The 12,850-nt window shown below is 38.3% G+C and overlaps 1 protein-coding gene across 7 annotated transcripts in view; it reads left to right on the forward strand.

Annotated features, from left to right (window-relative positions):
* FAM169A (family with sequence similarity 169 member A) overlaps window positions 1-12,850 on the forward strand; it is an 83,750-nt gene that overhangs the window by 20,642 nt on the left and 50,258 nt on the right. For 4 of the 7 annotated variants that reach the window (XM_008274546.4, XM_051833236.2, XM_051833237.2 and 1 more), the window contains exons 2-5: window positions 3,393-3,527; window positions 4,549-4,648; window positions 4,954-5,039; window positions 9,430-9,601. In XM_008274546.4, coding sequence (XP_008272768.1) covers window positions 3,396-3,527; window positions 4,549-4,648; window positions 4,954-5,039; window positions 9,430-9,601 — 490 coding nt within the window. In that variant the 5' untranslated portion in view covers window positions 3,393-3,395. Of the gene's footprint in view, window positions 1-2,057; window positions 2,262-3,392; window positions 3,528-4,548; window positions 4,649-4,953; window positions 5,040-9,429; window positions 9,602-12,850 lie in introns of those variants that run through there. The other 3 variants (XM_051833234.2, XM_051833235.2, XM_051833238.2) reach the window with 3 other exon arrangements.

Consider the following 12,850-nt stretch of genomic DNA (forward strand, 5'->3'; position numbering starts at 1 on the left):
ATGTAACCTTAGACATGTCTCTTAAACTCTAAAGCTGTTTCTTTCTCAGTAGTGGAGCTGGTATAAATACTTTGTTATATGTGAATATTAAATATGACATTGTTGTTAAAGCCTAGTACGTGGATGACACTTCTCAGTAAATGTTAACTGCTGCTCTTACTGAATTATAGTAATCTCTGGTTTATTTCCTCTAAGTTCTGATAAAATTTAGCATTGTGAGGAACTGGTAATAAAAAAATGGATTTAAGAGCAGATTTGCAAACAAAAATGTTTTAGAATGTGTGTTTTTGTGTATATGAATTAGGCCTTTGGAATTAGAGAAATATTTTCTATTTTTTTCATAGTAAAACTTACAATAAATATACTTGTTTAATCACAACTTATAATTAAGTGGGATTTTATTCTGTATGCAAATTTTAGAGTATATTAATTGTCAGACTCAGAGAAACTATTATTTTGTATTTAAGTAAAATTTTGTATATAAATAAAGGTATAATCTGGCTAAAAATAAAAATAAGCCCAGAAGTTATTATTTTGCATTTAAAAGCCTCAATTTAAAAATATTTAAGAATGAAATGTGATGACTTTTTGTTTCCACACTTTAGTCGTTTTCCATTTGGCTTTGATCTGTAGTAAAGTCTTCTTGTGATAAACAACCCCATACTATAGTACAATGTTGTCTAACATGTGCTGGCATACCTAAAGTGATTTAAGAGATATTTTTATTTCTTATTTGAGAGAGAGGGAGAGAAAGTGGAGGAGGGAGGGAGGGAAAAAAAGTGAAGGAGAGAGAGAGAAAGAGAAAGAAAGAGAGAAACAAGTACTCATTCACTGCACTCTCTCAATTACCCACAACTGCTGAGGCTGGGCCAGGCCCAGAGCCAGGAGGATTCCCACCATGAACAACAGGAAACCAATTAATTGAGCCATCATTTTTGCCTTTCAAGTTTTTAGTGGGTACATATTTTCTGTTTGGGATAACTAAAAATTTCTAGAAATGGATAGTGGTACCATGTGGTTGCCCAACATTTAGAATTTACTGCTACTGAACTGTACAGTTAAAATAGTAAATTTTATTATGTATTTTTTACCACAATTTTAAGAAATTGAGTAGGAATGGGATGAGAGGAATGTGTGATTTTTAAAAAAGTAAATTGAGAAAAGTATTGACTAACGGTTTACACGATTGACACAGAAAAAAATGTTGCTGGTGGTATGCAAATTATTGAAGTTTAGGACAGATCGATGGTTGTGCCATTTACTGCTTTCTCTCATCCAGTTGCATTGGCCAGTGCTGCATAACATCGTGTAGTACTTGGAGACTTATTTTTCTTCACTTTAGTGGGAAAGCTTTTAATGTTTCTCTGTTAAAGTGCTGGCTGTTTTTTATTTTTAAACACACACACACCAGAGGGGCTTTTAAAAGCTCCTATGAAATTTGCTTATCTGTTAATTCCATTTTTCCACAAATTTTTAGAAGCCTCACCCCGTGTATGTATATGAAATAAAATTTACTACAGGATTCACCTATTGACACGTTACAATTCAATGTGTATTTCTCTTGTTTTAAATGTTTATTTTTATCTACTTGAAAGGATGGAGGGGGAGAGAGATCTATCCATCCATCTTTTGGTTCACTTCCCAGATGTCTGCAACAGCTGGGGCTGGGCAAGGCAAAAGAGGAGAACCTAGAACTCCATCTGGGTCTCCTACATGGATAGCAGGGACCCATGCACTTAAACCATCACCCACCTGGCCTTGATTTTTTTATTTAGTAAATTTATAGAGTTGTGCAACCTTTACCAGTTTTATGACAGTTTTAATCATTTTAAAATCATTATGGTGACTCTTATGTTAAAGATTATATAAGAATATATTTATGTATATTTTGTGTATATGTGCATATATATATATATATATGTCCTATACTTTTATAAATATTTTTACCAACAATGAGTATTAATTCTGGTTTTATTGCCTGTTTTTAATACAAATGAATAATGTTTGAAAGTTTCTTTTTGACAAACATGGTTCAATTGGCAGGCTTAATTGTCTGTTTTCCTACAGTGAATTTTAGAAGTACCTTTTAATAAAATATGATAAGGCTGGCATTGTGCCATGGAAAGTTAAGCCGCTGCTTCAGATGCTAGCTTCCTGTATCGGAGTGCTGGTTCCAGTCACAGCTGCTCTCCTTCAGATCCAGCTCCCTGCTAATGTGCCTAGGAAAGCTTGTGCTCCTGCCACCTACACAGGAGACCAAGGTGGAGTTCTCAGTTTCTGGCTTCAGCCTGGTATAGCAGGATTTGTGAACAGAGATGAGACACCAAGTCCTTTAACAGGAAGTACTTTTTTTTTTTTCCAAGATTTATTTATTTATTTATTTGAAAGGCAGAGTTACAGAGAGGCAGAACCAGAGAGAGAGAAAGTCTTCCATCTGCTGGTTCACTCCCCAAATATCCACAATGTCCGGAGCTGGGCCTATCCTAAGCTAGGAGCCAGGAGCTTCTTCCGGGTCTTCCACACAGGTGAGGGGCCCAAGGACTTGGGCCATCCTCCATTGCTCTCCCAGGCCAGAGCAGAGAGCTGGATTGGGAATTGGAACAGCCAGGACTCCTACCTGCACTCATATGGGATGCCAGTACTGCAGGTGGTAGCTTTACCCTCTACGCCACAGCGCCAGACCCAGAAGTAGTATTTTTTAAATTATTGTTATTATTGTGGTTGTTATCTTTATGCCAGCATAAGGCTTAGTTGGATTTTTATCCAAAAGCCTGAGCCTTGAAAAAGAGGGGTGTTTCTTTATATAAGGTTTTAGCTTCTTTGTCTTTGTATGGTTACATGCATACATTTGATTGGATATTCTGATGTTACATGGCAACTATAGGAACTGATACACTACTGCTCATGCACTCATATTCACTGATATGTTTCTTTTACACATACTGAGCTGTATGCTGTCTATCAAGGGTTAACACCACCGCTTGGGGCTAACAAGCAAGAACTCAAGCAGATAGTAATTTCACAGTCAAGTAGATAATAACTGCGTTTCATTCCCAGGACAGATTCCTCCCTTTTTTTCTTCTTCTGACCTTGAGAAGGCCTCTACCACAACTTTAATCATGTTAGAAACAAGTTTAATTAAAAGACGAAGGCCTCTAACACACCAGTTGTTCTGACCTTTTGGGGAGTGAGCTAGCGGATGAAAAATGGATCTCTCTCTCTCTCTGTCTCTATCTCTGTCTCTCTTTCTTTCCCTCTCTGTTACTCTGCCTTTCAAATAAATGAATAAAATCATACAATAAAATATGGCAATATTGAGTAAAATTTTTCTGAGTACAGACAGGTAGTATTTCATATTGTGAAATGTTTTGTTTCATGTTGTTTTGTTAAAGAGAATGGCGTTCCCTGTGGATATGCTGGATAATTGCAGTCATGAGGAACTGGAAACTGCTGCTGAAGATTACATGTCAGATTTAAGGTGTGGGGATCCTGAAAATCCAGAGAGCTTTTCTCTTCTCAATGTTACGGTGAGGCATTCTGCAGTGATTTTTATCCTTTCATGCTCATTTTTGTACATGAAATCAGTATCCTCTTATTTTCATTTTAAAGTGTTAATCATTCACTTTTAAAATGCTTTTCAGAAATTGATTCAGAAAAAATCATATATTAGTTAATAAAGCACCATAATCAGTTTTTAAGAAGATAAATTCCACAGGTTATTGATAATAGTTATCTTTTTTTGCCTTTAAAATTATACCTAAGAAGTTTATCAGTTTTGGTAAGGCTTGTTGCCATATTTGTGCAAACTGATGTTTAGATTTGGAATTTTTGAGTTTAGGAATTTCTTCAGAAATTTAAAAAATAACAGCAAAACTGCACATTTTTGTGTCATGAATCTTGTTTCTTTTTCTACAGTGGTGAAATCACACCTTTTGGTTAGTAGCCATGATAGAGTATGGTGGATCAGTAGACTTGAGATCACTAGAGTTCCACTGAGAACTGAGGTTGCGAATTCTGTACCCTTTCTAGGCCTCGGGTTTTTCTTCTGGAAATTATGTCAGGTTAAAGATGATGAAAAAGATTTCTTTAGCACCACTATTTTATAATTCTCTGAACTGTAGCGAAGTCTCTAAATGGGGAATTACTGTTGGATTAATGAAGGCAGAAAAGTGTTAAAAGTATTGAATGTATCTTACTGGAAAAAAATGACCTAACATTCACCAGAAAATGGAATATACTCCTCGTGTAGTCTAAAGTAAGGGACTACAAATTATTGCTTGTTTTTCTAGTGACTCTGTGAGCCATGCCATGGCTTTTGCTTTTACTCATTTTTCACCTAAAAGATCAAATTCCTCCAAAAGGGAAGTCTACTTGATTTACACCTCTCCCCCGACTTTTTTAAAGAAATTAGAAATGTCATCTCCTATGAGTAAAGCTACATAATTAAAATTTATGTAGGAAAAGTTTCGTCCTTTGGTAAATGATTGGTGTTTGTGTTATGTTTTCCTCACAGACTCTTCACTAATCTTTAATCAATTGTCATTTCAGATTCCTATTAGCCTGTCAAATGTAGGCTTCGTGCCTCTTTATGGTGGAGATCAAACTCAGAAAATTCTTGCTCTCTTTGCTCCTGAGGATTCACTCACAGGTCTCTTTTTTTCTTGCTTAATTTTTGTAAATTGAGAACCATTTTTTCCAAACTGTTAGAAATTCATTAAAAAGATAGCTACATGAAGGAATTTGTTCTTTAAAAACTTACTTCATTTATTTCAGGAAAATCTGATTCTCAGTTGCTTATAGTTAAATGTTTAATGGGTAAAATGAAAATGTTATAAATGGGGCTACATTATAAAGTATAAGATGTAGGCGTATTTAAAAGTGTCTTTGTAGATAGTCACAATAATATTGTATACTTTAAGACTTAAATGTTAATGATGACTCATTCTCTTTTAGCTGTGGCACTTTACCTTGCTGATCAGTGGTGGGCAATTGATGATATTGTGAAAACATCTATCCCTTCAAGAGAAGGGCTCAAGCAGGTAACAAGATCCTGTGGTTTTTAACAGAAATATTTCTTATGAGGCCATCTCACAATGTTCCCTCTAAGCAGTGATAACTCTTAATGTTGTCAACCTGTTCCCTATTTCAGTATAATCAGGTTAAATTAAATTCCCAGAATTTCATTCTGATGAAACTGGCTGTTGGGTTGGGCTTCCCCAATTTTATGTGATTCTAAAGATATCTGAGAATTGGGTGAGGAACAGTGTCTGCTTTTTATATATTTTAGCTTTTAGTTTTCTTATTTCAGTAAAGAAAAAGCTAGTTCTATCACTGTGGTTGCTTATCTGTCCCCAAGAGAGACTGACCGGGAAAGTTTTGTCTGTTAGCAAGGCCTCCTCAGATGTCTACACAGCGTTCTGAACCATATAGTGACCAGGTTGTTCAGAGAGCAAGCTTCCACCCTTTGCAGGGTGTAATAGAACTCAGCCAATGCTGAACAGTGTTGTAGACTTTTGGTTTTAGGGTTGGAAAGAATAGAAAACTTATCAAAATATATAAATACTAGCATAGCTAAAAAGGAGGTATTTTGGTTTTTATGCTAGAGGCAAAAAGGTATAAGAGACATATCTGGTGCTTTCGTTGTTAGAGGATAAATAGGACACGATGGGGAGATCTGTAGAAATGAAGAAAATATTTCAGGAGGCAGGGAAGGAAATAAATTGTTGACATCTTTAGCAACTGTAAGAATGATTTACAGTAACAGTGGAGGGATAAGAATTTTGACTTGCTAGAAGTATATTAGACTCGTGAGACTACAAACTTTTTGGAAAAAGACTACTACTCATTCATAGGTGCAGGGATCCATGCTGAGGGGAGTAGAATTAACAGAAATATATATCTCAATAGTCTTTTTTAGAATATTTCTAAGATAGGCCAAACATTTAATAACTTGTAAAATCTGCTAGGTGCCAGCTGTGACAGTTCATTATGGTGGGACACTTGACTCAGAAGAAACAAGGAAAGCATGTCAAGAAATGTTGACATCCAGTATAGAAAATTGAGAACCTTTCAAGTTACAGGGGTATTTTCATTTTCTTCCTTTTGTGTCTGGAAGTCTTTCAAAATTCCAAGTGCAAAGGGAGGAAATGATCTGAGGAGAATATTACAGTTACTGCAGTTACTTTGGGTACTGCATTAATTCTCAGATGTATCTTAAGATTGTAGGCTAGTGAGCTCATTGCCCAAGGACTAGGAAAATGTGTACACCTGGTTATCTGCAGATCTGATATAGAACTCTAAACTAAAAATAAAAGGGAGGAGGGAATTTAAAATCTGCATAAAACCATAAAATTGGAGGATTAGATAGCATAGAGGAATAGAATTTGTCCTTAGAAACAGTTCTGATAGATAGCAAAAAGGAAGTATCTATTTCAAGAAAGTAAACACTCCAAAGTACTTAAATGTGACTGAGGTTTGCTCATCATAGACGACATTTGAATGTGAAGGCTAAAGGAGACATCTTACTATGATAATATGTTGTACCCTGTCCTCAACTGAGAAGGGAGAAGGCTTCAAAACCAAAAATAGCTATTTGGACTTCTGCTGTAAGGTCTTCCTCAACTTCAATGCCTTTGTGGCTGAACCACCTTTTGAGAAGTAGAGGAATCAGTGAAGGGAGAACTGTTATTTTGGTCAAATCCTGGTTAACAAGGAAAAAAATGGTTGATTAAGCTACAGAAGAGAGCAACCATTCTATTTAACAAACACATGACTTTGAGAAAGTGATTTTATTTTTATAAACCTTATTCCTCCTGTTCACATGTTGTGGTGAAAATGAAGCAAGGTAATAAGGATCATAACCCTGTGCCTGAAACCTACTGCCCAGTTGAATGGAAGGGACGTCTTTAATAGCAGAACTCTTTGTCTTTTTTTTTTTTTTTTCCCTGTTCTGGTCACCAGGTTATCAGCTACTTAAAGGAAAACATAGATGACGGACTTATCAGTCCTGCATACCACAGTGCTGAATGGGGAAAAAAATCCGTGGAAAACAGAATTAAGAAACAGAGGATCTAACATAAAATTAAATAAGGATATTTAAAATTAAATAAGGATAACATGATACGAATAGGTTCAAAAAGATTAATTTTATGTGAGCGCCATGAAAACCAAACTGAAACAGCATATACAAAAAGACTTGGGCTTTGCTTAATTAGAAGTAAAATGAATGTAGGCACAATTAATAAAAATGTTAAGTTTATATGGAAAGCCTCTTTCTCCCAGCAGTATCTTCAGTGCTTTTTATCATAATGTCTTGAGTGCCAAACATGAAGAGAAGTATTAAGGATCTGGAGCGATTTCAAGGGAGAAGACTGGAATGGCAAGAGCACCCTAGATTGCATTAGATTAGCCTTTTCCTTCTATTGTTCTCTATCTCAGATTTAAAAATTAAGGTAACATCATGGCTGTCTTCAGATGTGTTTGAACGCTGTGTTGTGGCAGTCTTTGGGAGATTGATTTCAGCTCAGTATGAGGAAGGACTCAGTGCAGAGCTGTACTGGGAAGGAAGTAGTTGTAAGCTGGTGGTTCCTTGTCACTTGCTGTGTTGTTTGATAAGGGATATCTCCTGCTAAGGGTATTTTTGAGAGTACTATGTGTATGCGAATCCATTTTTCCTCCACTAATTTAATCAAAGGGCCAGCTTGGCTTCCTTTATGGTAACTTGAGGAAAATAGACTTTATGGACAGGACTCTTGGTTTTAGCAGTGGGAAACTTACTCCTTGATGTTAGGATTTGACGTGGTTGGCCCAAGTGTATTTCACTAGCTCTGCCTCTCTCTAGTAGTGTCTTCTGTTACTTGATCTAGGGGAGTGGGAGAGAAAGTGGGGATTTCAAAGGGGAGAGTGATCCAACATGGGAAGTGAGATACTCAGCAGACTCATAGAATGGCAGATGCCCTAAATAGCACTCTGGCCTCAGAATCAGCCCTAAAGGCACTCGGATCTGGCTGAAAAGCCCATGAGAGTATTTCAGGCATGGAAAGCCAAGACACTCTGGCAAAAGATCTCTGTGAGTGAGATCTCAGTGGAAAGAACAGGTCTTCAAAGAAGGAGGTACCTTTCTCTGAAGGGAGGAGAGAACCTCCACTTTGACTATGACCTTGTCTAAACAAGATAAGAGTCAGAGAACTCAAGGGGCTTCCATAGCCTTGGAAACTCATGACTGGAGCATAGGGAGATTACTGATGCCATAGACAGGAGTGTCAATTGGTAAAGTCAACAACAGGAGTCACTGTGCACTTACTCCTCATGTAGGATCTCTGTCCTTAATGTGCTGTGCATTGAGATTTAATGCTATAATGAGTACTCAAACAATATATTTCACTTTGTGTTTCTATGGGGGTGCAAACTGTTGAAATCTTTACTTAATGCATACTAAACTGATCCTCTGTAAAAAAAAAAAAAAAAAAAAAAAAAAAAAGAAAAGAAAAGAAACTATCAACTCCCAACTTGACTCTCACTGGGATTAAACATGACAATAGGTCTGATCTGATTTCATCATCATTAAAAAAAATCATCTATTATTTTTCACTTTATGTTTCTGTGTGGGAGCAAACTGTTGAAAGCCTTACTTAATGTATACTAAGCTGATCTTCTGTATATTAAGATAATCGAAAATGAATCTTGATGTGAATGGAAGGGGAGAGGGAGTGGGAAAGGGGAGGGTTGTGGGTGGGAGGGACGGTATGGGGGGGAAACCATTGTAATCCATAAATCGTACTTTGGAAATTTATATTCATTATATAAAAGTTAAAAAAAAAATAAATAAATAAATAAAAAATTAAAAAAAAAAAAAAAAAAAGAAAGTGGGGATTTCTCCCAGGGTCGTCAACAGAGGGCAGGGTGGTTAAATGAACGTTTTACCTGGAAAAGATGAGACAGATTCCTTTCCTAAGAGCATAATATGACTGCCCTCATCAACTGAAGTAATTGTTCTTTTACGTCTTTAGGGGATAACACCAAGATTTTTTTTTTTAATGTGAAGTCAAGCATAGAGTAAAAATGAGTTAAGACGGTATACACAGAGGGGCTGCAGTTGGGGTTGGAAGACCTTGAATCTGGGCAGCTGGAAGCAGGAAGGAGACTTGATGCTGAAAGAGATGCTGGGTGAACCATGCATTGGGAACTTGTTTTTCCTCGTTTTCCATTGAGAAGCAGTGTTCCGTGCAAAAATGTCTATGGAAAGGAATTGCTATTGATATGAATGATTTGTCTCATATCTGTGTTAATCCGATGCTTTAGAAATGATTTTGAATATAGTTGAAGTATCTTGAATGCTAGTATAAGGTGTGGGAGCATGGAGCAAGGTAAATAGCATCTTCTAACTGATCCATGTTATAACTTGTGTCTGGTGTTTGATTCTCTTTGTAGGTGAGCACTCTTGGGGAGAGAGTGGTTCTATATGTTCTGAATCGAATTATTTATAGAAAACAGGAAATGGAGAGAAATGAGATCCCATTTCTGTGTCATAGCCGTACTGATTATGCTAAGATTCTGTGGAAGAAAGGAGAGGCCATTGGGTTTTATTCAGTTAAACCTACAGGTGAGTCTTCAAAAGTTATCTAAACTATGTTATGGAACTCTCCATTTTAGACCCCCAAATCTATCGATGTTTCTTTTAAATTATATCTGTGGAGTGCAAATTGGGGTGATTCAAGTTAGTATTTTTTTAAGATTTTGTTTATGTATTTGAGAGGTAGAGCCACAGACGGAGGGAGGGAGAGACAGATCTTCCATCCACTGGTTTACTCCCCAGATGACTGCAATGGCCAGAGCTGAGCCTATCCAAAGCCAGGAGCCAAGAGTTTCTTCTGGGTTTCCCATGCTGGTGCAGGATCCCAAGCACTTGGGCCATCTTCTGCTGCTTTCCCAGGCTATAACATAGAGCTAGATTGGAAGTGTAGCATCTGGGACACGAACCAGTGCCAATATGAGATCCCGGCACTGCAGGTGGAGGCTTAGCCCACTACACCAAAGTGCTGGCCCTAGTTAGTATTTCTTAAGAGTACTTTGATGCTACCATCCTATAAAAATGAGGATTGCAAGGAAAGTCTTTTGAATGAAACAAAACAAGAATGAACATTTGATCCATATATGTGGAGAGAGGGTCTGTACATTGAACATTGATTTTGTATTGTCTTTCTGCCCCCTTCCTTCCCTTTATTTAAAGTGGTTGTTTACTTTGATTTCTTCCTGCTGTTACTATTACTGTCTCCTTCTAAGACCCCAGTCCACCTGTGGCCCACATGTATAACCCTTTTCTACTTAGAAATGTGCTTGAACCTTGATTGAACCTAACATTTTATTTATTTATTTTTTAAAAGATTTTGTTTATTTATTTATTTGAGAGGTAGAGTTACAGACAGAGAGAGGAAGAGACAGAAACAAAGGCCTTCTGCCTGCTGGTTCACTCCCCAAGTCAGGAACTTCTTCTGGGTGTCCCATGCGGGTGCAGGGCCCCAAGTGCTTGGGTCGTCATCCACTGCTTTCCCAGGCCATGGCAGAGAGCTGGATCAGAAGAGCAGCCGGGACTGGAACCGGCACCCATATGAGATACCAGCGCCGCAGGTGGAAGATTAACCTGCGCCACAGCGCCAGCACCAAACCTAACATTTTAAGGACAAAATAGCTAAGAAAAAGTGCTTAATGCATTTTTTACTTTTTGAGTAAAAGTCCTTTAGTATATTTAAAAACATAAACAACTTTGTAGTTGTTAATTTAAAATTTGAGTTTCTGATCCTAAAAATTATCTCTACCCTGTTAATGACTAGTGCAGTTTCATATGAGATATTTCAGAAAGTTTGGGGGGAAATGGACATAAAAATATGTTTATCTTTGGAGCAGAAAATTTAAATCTATGCATAATTTTTTCACAATATGAATTTTCTGTCTCTTTTTAAAGATTTATTTATTTGTTTGAAAGGCACAGTTACAGAGGGAGAAACAGGGAGAGATCTTCCACCCGCTGGTTCACTCTGCAAATGACTACAAGGACCAGAGCTGGGCCAGTTCAAAGCCAGGAGCTTCATCTGGTTCTCCCTCATGGGCAGCAGGGTCAACCTCTTGGACTATCTTCTGGTGCTTTCCCAGGTCATCAATAGGGAACTGGATCACAAGTAGAGCAGCTAGGACATGAGTGGTGCCCAAATAGGATGCTGGCATTGCAGGTGGCAACTTAACCTGCTGCACCATGATGTTCACCCCTATTTTGCTTTTAAAGATTTGTTATTTATTTTAAAGGCAGAATAACATGGGGCAGGATGAGGGCAGGGAGAGATCTTCATCTGCTAGTTTACTCCCCAAATGGCCACAATGGCCGGGGTTGGGCCAGGCCAAAGCCAGAAGCCTTGAATTCTATCCAGGTTTCTCAAATGGATGCAAGGGCCCCAGGATGTGGGCCGTCCTCTGCTGCTTTCCCAGGTACATTATTAGGGAGCTGGATTGGAAGTAAAACAGCCAAATACAAACTGGTGCACATATGAGATGCTGGAATCACAGGCTGTGGCTTAACCTGCCACGCCACAGTGCTGGCCGTCATCATGTGTTTTCTGTGAAATTTTTGAAGATCCACTGTATTTGTTTTACCCTTCATTCAGCTCATTGGAGCAGGAAGAGCCAACCTAACCTACCTCCTCTGTGTGCACAGGCACCCTACACCTTGTCATCACCACAGAACAAAGGCTTCCCTGATCTACACCTTGACCAAAAGACGTTTCATGCAAACTATACGTTAACTTTTTTTTTTCGATCTCAAATATCCAAAACGTAACTCTCCTGGTCAGATCCAGTATAACAATCACACCAAACTCGCTGTTGATTTGAAGAACATTTGTGACTGATACTGGAATCTCACAATTAGAACACATGTGTTGCCGGCGCCACGCCTCACTAGGCTAATCCTCCACCTTGCGGCGCCGGCACACCGGGTTCTAGTCCCAGTCAGGGCGGCGGATTCTGTCCCGGTTGCCCCTCTTCCAGGCCAGCTCTCTGCTGTGGCCAGGGAAGTGCAGAGGAGGATGGCCCAAGTACTTGGGCCCTGCACCCCATGGGAGACCAGGATAAGAACCTGGCTCCTGCCATCGGATCAGCGTGGTACGCAGGTCGCAGCGCGCCAGCCGCGGCGGCCATTGGAGGGTGAACCAACGGCAAAGGAAGACCTTTCTCTCTGTCTCTCTCTCTCACTGTCCACTCTGCCTGTCAAAAAAAAAAAAAAAAGTAAAGATTTCAACAGTTTGCACCCACACAGAAACATAAAGTGTAAAGTACTGTTTGAGTACTAGTAATAGCATTAATTCACATTGTACAACACATTAAGGACAGAGATCCTACATGAGGAGTAAGTGCACAGTGACTCCTGTTGTTGACTTAACAAATTGACACTCTTGTTTATGGCGTCAGTAATCACCCTAGGCTCTTTTTTTTTTTTTTTTTTTTTTATCCCTGGTGTTACATTCCCTTTTTTTTTTTTTTTATTTAATTAATGTGAATTTACAAAGTGCAACTTTTGCATTGTTGTGGCTTCCCCCCCCAACTTCCCTCCCTCCCATGGCCCTCCCCTCTCCTACTCCCTCTCCCATCCCGCCCTTCATTGAGTTTCATTTTCAATTACCTTCACATACAGAAGATCAACTTAGTATACACTAAGCAAGGATTTCAACAGGCTGCACTCACACAACCGCACAAGGTATAGGGTATTGTTCTACTAGTAGTGTTGTTTTTAAGTTTCATAGTAAAACACTTAATGTAACTACTTCTTTCATCAAGTATTTTTGACAGAGAATCTAAGAGGGGG

The sequence above is a fragment of the Oryctolagus cuniculus genome, chromosome 14 (genome assembly GCF_964237555.1).
Source record: "Oryctolagus cuniculus chromosome 14, mOryCun1.1, whole genome shotgun sequence".
NCBI classification, from domain to species: Eukaryota; Metazoa; Chordata; class Mammalia; order Lagomorpha; family Leporidae; genus Oryctolagus; species Oryctolagus cuniculus.